The sequence below is a fragment of the Pagrus major genome, chromosome 8 (genome assembly GCF_040436345.1).
Source record: "Pagrus major chromosome 8, Pma_NU_1.0".
Taxonomy (NCBI): Eukaryota; Metazoa; Chordata; class Actinopteri; order Spariformes; family Sparidae; genus Pagrus; species Pagrus major.
In genome coordinates, this window is record NC_133222.1 from 19,144,337 (window position 1) to 19,152,472 (window position 8,136).

General features: G+C 39.6%; 1 protein-coding gene across 1 annotated transcript; it reads right to left on the minus strand.

Annotated features, from left to right (window-relative positions):
- Positions 1-2,075: 2,075 nt before the first annotated feature.
- Positions 2,076-6,345, minus strand: psma4 (proteasome 20S subunit alpha 4). Its single transcript, XM_073472790.1, has 9 exons — positions 6,306-6,345; positions 5,805-5,829; positions 5,532-5,574; positions 5,149-5,311; positions 4,876-4,953; positions 4,684-4,772; positions 4,376-4,506; positions 3,617-3,740; positions 2,076-2,363 (listed from the first exon to the last, which is right to left on the minus strand). Exons 2-9 carry the CDS (start codon positions 5,805-5,807, stop codon positions 2,209-2,211), a joined length of 786 nt encoding a protein of 261 aa, XP_073328891.1. The 5' UTR covers positions 5,808-5,829; positions 6,306-6,345; the 3' UTR covers positions 2,076-2,208.
- Between the last annotated feature and the right edge of the window lie 1,791 nt (positions 6,346-8,136).

Below are 8,136 nucleotides of genomic sequence, written 5' to 3' on the forward strand. Positions count from 1 at the left end.
AACCACTCATACAAACATTGCTCCATAGAGCTATAAGTGGTCAAAAAAAGTTGTATTGTTTTTTCCAAAATATTTACTTCTTGAGTTTCCTGTGATGTTTTTTGCTCTCCAGGGCCACCGTATCTCTAATCCTGAGTGGCAGCTATCTATTTGGGGCCTTGTCATTCCAATAAAACAAGACAACACCTCAAAAGCATTTATATTTCACACATCAAGACAGTCTGGAAAGTCCCTGTGTTAGTGTTGTAGTGATATTTGACCACTAGGGGCGCTACAGTTTTCACCTGAAAAATGTGTCTCTGGGTCCCAGAGGATAAATTCATCTTTCTGGCTGAAGGGCCCCCTGCTGTTTCAGGCCTTATATAACTGCTTCTGCTTACATCATGTCATCATGACACAACGGTGCACTGAAAATCTGAAGTCAGTCGTTCAAGCTGTGTCAGTAATCCCCTGGACTGTAAGACAAGAGGTGGATAGTCCCCTCCTGACCTTAATCTTATGTCCATTTTATATAAACTCACCTCAGACTGAGGCTGATGAGCAGTTACCACATCAGCCGCACTCAAAGCATGGCGTTTCCCAGAATCTGCCTATGTTTGTCCTCGCATCTCAGTTTCCAGTATCCGTTTATCCGAGTTAAAAGCGGCCAGTCAATAGCTAATCCTCTCTAAAGAGACTTACACTGCTGCAGACCGCAGATCAAATGTAATGTCCTCAATGAAAACCTACTTTCACACTGTATTATCTTATAGTGTACCGACATTACTACTGCTGACAGAATAATCTCCCCACAAGGTCCATTTAGTAGCTCCTCTGGAGCTTTTGATCATCTGACATGTTCTTTAGCAGCAGATGGAGACGTTCATATTTCGGTTTTTCTGGTTGCTTTTAAGACTTAAGTGATGAGTTTTTTCTTGACCTCAGTAATGACAGCTCACACAATAACCTCACCAAATTGAGTGGCTGTTCAGGAGTTGACCTCAGTCTTGACCTCAATGTAGTCTATATTGTCTTTAAATCTACAATAACTGATTTTTTCAGATACTTGGGAGCAGCAAAAACAAGCTGTACACATCGCTGACTTGTCATTACCTTTTAATGGCTTATTGGCTCACAGTTAACACCTCATCATCTAGTTGGAGTCGTGTTAGTGGTCACATGAAGCGTGCAAGTCAGACTATTTGGTTTCTACCCACTCCTGATGTAAATATCTAACTCTTTAGCTGCTAAATGTTTCGCCATGTTCACCGGCGAGACGCAGATTTTGTCTGTCTGCTGTTGTGTACGGGGGGCTTTAAGAGTGTTTTTGCTGAAAACAGCTGCCTGCTGCGCCTGAAAACCTGACACTATGAGTGTACCACAACAATAAAGTTGCAATATGACAGCTTAACATTGAACTAAAACTAAATACATTTCTGAAAACCTGAAAAGAGCTGCAGATTCAGATGACACTTCTGTAGGTTCATCTGTGCCCATTTCACACATGATAGTAAAAATGCTGATTACAGCTACTTTAAATTAATGTCACTGATGTATAATGTTTAGAAACTACACTGACAGTATTGGCAAAACTTTCCTCCCGACCATCTCTCTAAACTTCCTGTTTTACAAGGACTGGAAAACACCGAGCATCCCGACTTAAACAGAGTTAAGCATTTATATTTGTCATTGTGTAATCATGGTCTCCTATTTTATAACAGTTTTAAAGTATGCATTACACAATTCATGCAGAATACATCAAGACCATCTGCTCTGTCCTACAACAGACTGAGCACACACATTCAGCTCTAATCCCATATTGATTTCAACTCTAAATCCACATAATCCATGAAAGTAATAGAAGGGATAAACAACAGCTATTCAACATTTGAAGTGGGATGAAACAAAAAGAGCACTTTCTCTTTAACTACTCTTGCTAGTTCAGTTCTGTCACTTCACGATTGAAAGGTAATAAATACTTCTTGTTTTGACCATAAATGTTTTGAGCTGTTTAAAGCCAAACACTTTAATCATGTTAGAGATGGTTAATGTCAAACAGATATAAACCACTAAAGAAGACAAAAATCACTAGTCAATAATTCATCATCTGGATTTATTTTAAGAAACAACACAAATGCAAACATACCTGAAGACTCAGTTTTTACATTCACACTCACAAGCTCACACTCGTTCTCACACACAAAACTCAAAAAGCGCGGGTCAGCGTCACTACTTGTCTTTCTCTTTCTGCTCCTTCTCCTTCTTGTCTTTCTCGGCTTTGGCCTCTTCTGCTTCATGCTTCTTGATCAGCTCCTCGACCTCCTTCAGCTTCAGCACTTTGATGCAGGTCTTGCCGTTCTCGCGGGTCAGTGTGGCGATCTCAACTGAAACAACAGAGAAAGAGACAGTAGGAACCAGCTGCTGGAAGAGAACATATTAAGTGGCTCTGTACTAGTTGTGTCTATCCATATCTAAGTGAAAGCTCAAAGCTCCACACAGATGCATGTTGGAACAAGGAGGCATAGTTGTCACCTGACCACGTCAGGAAACCGGTTGACCAGGTATAATAACCTACTGTGTACTGGGTAGGCTCATCCACTGATTGTGTACACTAGACAAAAAACTTAAGCAAATAAAACCACATTGAAAGCACAAAGGTGGCCTTTGTCTTCTGTGGTGTAGTGCTCTTATTGTTAAAAACAGGAACCTCTAAGTAGTTATTTGTCACTGTGTCATGAATACTATAAACCAGACTCACAAAACGGCAAAAGCCTTATAGCAGCTAATGGATGATGATAACCTCCAATAATACCTGTATTTGTTTACAGTAGTTACATTAATGTCTCTCTTTTGATTGGTTGGGTTTTATTGATCCTGAAACTGTACATGAGCACCTTTAACAAAGTATTCATTGTTTTCTGGGGTTTTTTCTTTGGCTACATGGGGGCAGTGGAGCAGGCTGTCAACACATCACTGACATACTTTTTCCTTACAAAGTTGTTGAACATGTTGGCAAACACTTGCCTATTTTATACATCCAGCAGCAAAGGAACAATGTTATGTATTTGGAGTTGTTTCCGTCCATGTGATGAATGTTAAGTTCAATATTTGCTCCCCTTTTAGCTCTGATTTGGGTCAACACCATCTCCTGAGGTAAATATCTTCCTTTTTAGCTGCTAACTGCTTCACTATATTTACCTATGTTTGCAGAAATTAACCCGCTGCCGCATCTCCAAAGAGCACAATGAGAGAGTTGAGAGTTAACCAAAATGTTTCGGCCGTAAAACTAAAATAAAAACTTAAAAGTCACTAAATGGCTGTTACTAACTGAATCTCTGATATTTCTCTGTGAGTTTCTCTCTACGAACCACCACGTTTTAACATTATGTATAAAAATGTCTGTTATGGTTTCCTTTTGTTGCTTGATCACTGGTTGTCTGGCTGTATTACAATTTCTATATCCAGTAACAGTTTCATTTTCAGGAACCTTTTGAAACAAACACCTTTATAACAATGAGACTGGCAGGTTAAAAAAGTAAGCATTTGCCCTCATCACATAGTTTTGAATATTATAGGTAAAATCCTTTAAAATGCTCAAGATCTGTACTTCTCTCCATCTAACTACTAAAATCTGCACCTTTCTCTGCAGACAGCTTGCTGACGTCCATGGTTTTATTGAGAACTTTTACGGCAAGAGCGAGGGCCGAGGAAAGTGTCATCTCTCCCTCCTTGAAGTCCTGCTTCAGCATGGAGACAGCTGCCTACAAGTGAGCAAACAACACAAAGAGAGACAAAGTAAAAAAATCACACCCAAGTTCAAAACAACATTCATCAGAAATATTTACAAAACCTTTTTATCGTCTCCTGTCACACTATTACAAGCTGCTAGATCTGATATCTGCTCCTGTATGGTTCTCTCTGTGTGCACAACAGTAACACAGTCAGGTGTGTGTTTCCTCACTGGAGACATGCAAACTAAAAGTGCACGCACTCTGAGTGTTCATACAATGCTCTGAGGCAACTCTGTTACCCACAATACTTTGTGTGCAGCCCTGTGGAGACCCATTAAGATTCACAAAGCCACCGTGAATCAAGTCTTACACAATTAGCTGCCCCAAGAGTCAGCACAAAGTAGGCCACAGCATGTCTGTTTATTGTGAGCGCGTCCAGTCCTTGTCATGGCCACTGTGTTTTAAAACTGTGTGCAGCTGCACCCTCCAGTGTCAGTGTGGGGAATAGCAGCTTTATAATTCCCTCACTTTTGTCTGAATGCTTTGGCCAACTGTTCAGATTAAAATATTCAGATTCCACACACTTAGGTTTAACTTATGATTCAAAGTATTATAAATAATGTTATTCTTGGGGAGGCACTTTCAGGCACTCCTGTGAGTCTTACAGCGCTGTTGTTTCCGATGCAGGTGGCCTTCCAGCCTCCGTAGTTTCCACTGGGGTCGCTCTGATAGAGCTGGAAGCCGTAGTGTTTATCCCAGCCCATGTAGAGCAGTGAGACTCCAAAGGGACGCTTTCCTGTGAGAAGAGACACACACATACACCGACTTCATTATGCTGACTTCGCTGAAAAGTCTGTGCTGTTCTTTTCTGTGATTTTTTAAAATCTAAATACTAAAAGTTCTGAAGGTCCGTAGCTTTGTTACTTTTTATTTTAATACGACAATAGTTTCATATTGTGGTGCTGCTTTGTACCTCCAAACTGGGTGTAGGCCTGTTTGATGTCACACAGAGCTGTGACCAGCTGCTCGCAGGGGATTGGCTCCTGGTACTGCAGCAGGTACCTGCAACAGCGATGCAGATCACCACATTCATATCAATAGTTTGTCCCACTTAAACCATTTGGCTGAGGCAGAAATGAAGACTGTGTTCCTGACTAAAGTTTACCTCTGTGCTATAAGTCTCAGTTCATTGGTCAGCACGTTGGCATCTGATGTGATTCCTGCCACGCTGCACGCCATGTCTCTGCGAGGAAATGGAAAGATGGAGGTTCAATGCAAAAACAGTGATTTTTCATAATCTAAATGTTTATGCCAATCACAGGCTGTTAGACAAACGCCACAGTTGTTGAATTTTTTTAATGTTGAATTAATGCCCTTTTAAAGTTGCAGACCAATGCCACTAAATTACTACAACAAGGCCGAGGCAGAAGGAACTCACTCATTCAGTTTGTAGATTTTCTCTGAGAAAAACACCTCATCCAGCAGCTTGTGAATGTTCCTCCTCTCAGCAGCCAGCAGCACGCCATCGTTGGCTAAAATTCCCAAGCAGGTGCCCGCGTGGCCGATGGCTTCCATGGCATACTCGACCTGATACAGGCGCCCTGCAAATGAATGACACACAGTGCTGCCAAGATGAGGACACAAACCCAAAGCACTGAAAAACTAGAAATTAAAAAACACAAGCTTCCTGCTCCCGGCTTGAACATGTAAAAGTTACATGTATGGTTGAAATATTCTTCAAAAAAAGAGGGTAAACTAATATAAAAAAGCAATTGGAAGAAACATCACAAAAATCTTGCGGCCTCATTCAAGAAATCTTACCCTCTGGTGAGAAGATGGTTGTTCGTGAATCATATCGACGAGACTGAAAGGAAGCAGAAAACAGTTGAAATCTACATGGACACAATTTGTCCACAAGGTTTTCCTTCATGCAGCATCAACATGCAATATTCCCGTCTATCTACTGGACAAATAATAACTTAAAGTTTTACATCTTGTCAAAAAAGCTGACTAGCTGTGAGAAATAAGACAGAGAAGGAAGCTGAGCAGCACATCATCGATATTACTTTTATGCCAGCAATTGAGTTGACTCACCATTTTTGGAGACTGCAGTCAAACCCTGCCATCGAGGAAAACAAATCACAAGTTAATCTTTGTTGCAGTTAGCTAAGTTTATTGGAGCTAACCAGCTAGCGTAACGTAAAAAAGACATCAATTCAATAGCTACAGATTTGCTTCGTCATCTGCAGCTTGTGTCAGTGAAAGTGAAAGGGACAAAACTAAGAGTCGCTGACGTCTTTGGTGTCAAACAGCTAGTTGAGGTTGGTAATAAACTCCTTTAGTAGCTCAGGCTGTTTAGGTTGACGCTAGCTAACATAACTCACAGGTTTTAGCTAAACTGATCGCCGGTTAACTGCGAACACAAATGGAGATGAATCAACAAAATTTTCGCCACCGCTGCGCTTGATGCTTTCACACGTAGCTAGTAAAATACTCTTAATTGCAAATATTTTAAACATAAACCAAGACTGAAGACATTAACTTTAAATAAAACACAGCTACAATCTTTAATTCGTAAAACATGAAATTGCTTACCGTCTTACAGAGCTTGTTGTGGGGCGCGTGTTGATGACATCATCAAAAGGCGAGGCGATGACGACATTTAGGCGCGCCCGTTTATTATTTATTTATTTATTTATTTATTTGTCTCACTGACTTTACCTTGTCCTGTTACCTTTAAAGAAATTGAAAAACCTGCTCATTACCATTTACAGCCTGTATTCCAAATAAGAAAAGAAACTAACGTTAGATATAAATATAAATATTAATAGTATAATAATGTATAAAACTCTATATAATCCGACGTATGGGCTAGCCTACCCCACAGATGTTTTTATTTCAGTCTTTACTGATATAGAAATTTGCCACACTCACATACTCTTTTACAAATTTAATTTTGCTGTAAAATTCTGGCCAGATTTAGTCATTTTCATCATCTATTCACAATCTGGAGCCATGTTAAAGTCATTTATATTTTTAATGTAAATCCCCCCCTGGGTAATTTAACTGCAAATATTACTATTTTCAATTGGATTTAACTTGTTGTTGTTTTTTTAAGTATGCCTAAAAATTGTATTTTTCTTCAAGACATTACATTACAAACAATACACGATCTTTACAATTTAGTTGTTAATAGCCTGCATATCATATTAATGTAAACGGGATGCACAAGTCACAACTTGAGTCATTGTGGTTCAAATACATATAATAAGTTCTGATTTTAAGACTTAAGGATGCACTTTGTTGCTTAACTTCCTTCTTCTGTATTATGAAATATGAAAAAAAGAAAAATCTGAATTTATTTGACTTCTTCTTTCTGTGGCCACTCAGATAGAAGTCACTTTCAAACTTAAGAGTAATAAGTAATGAGTAATAACACATTGTAAATTGTAGAATAAGGTGTTAAAAAAAAAGTTTTGAGCATAGGTCCACAGCCCATATGTGCACCGATCAGCTTCTGCTTGTTTCAACTATCACTCATATTCATACTGACTTTAAGAGATTCTGTCCTAATGCAAGTCCCTCTTTGTGTTTCTGTCTCTCAGTCGCAGCTCAGCAAGGAAATATCAAGGAAACACAAAGAGGGAAGATTGTACCAAAACACTGTAGTGTTCAAAGGTACCAAATTGATATAATCAACCTTCGACTGTGGATTTTGTCCCTGATCTCTTTAATTGGAAGTGTGTTAAGAAGGGATCATACAAGAGCCAGTATGAACAGGACAGGAGGAAAGATTACAGCAAGCAAGACCTGTTTCAATCTTCTTATGGTTTTAAGACGGCCTTGAAAAAGTGTGAACCTTTCCTATAGGTATCAAATCACTTCAAATACATAAAGACAATTTACAAACCTGAAGTCTATCAAAAATAATTCACAAAATAATAAAGACAGTGATTCATACTTTCATATTAAGCAGTTTCGGCAGTGCTGGCTGTGCCTTTCTGCAATTAATCCTCTTCACCACCAGGGGGCCCCCTCGCCTTGAGTATGTGGTGAAGATTAGGCCCATTGACTTCAGAGTTTAACTGGGATTTCTTGCACTTGATCTGGAAATAGTTATCTAGTCATAAAACTGACCAGTCAAGAATTCGCTTCAGCGTAGAAGTCCTCAAAGCTGCCGAACATTTTTGATCTATGGTTGCTGCAGTAAATCAGCGCGTGTGCTGTAGCTGACCTCTGACCTCTGACCTCTATGGTCAGGTGGTGCGGGTGTGTGCATGTGTGTGTGGTCGCATTTCAATCCTCATTCAGTCTCTATCTTTGGATTTTCTCCTGCTGGATTCTCAGGCTTATTTATTCTAATTAAAATGTTATCGCTGCTGTGACAAATGTGGAAGACGTACCAGAGAAAGATCATCCTGACTCA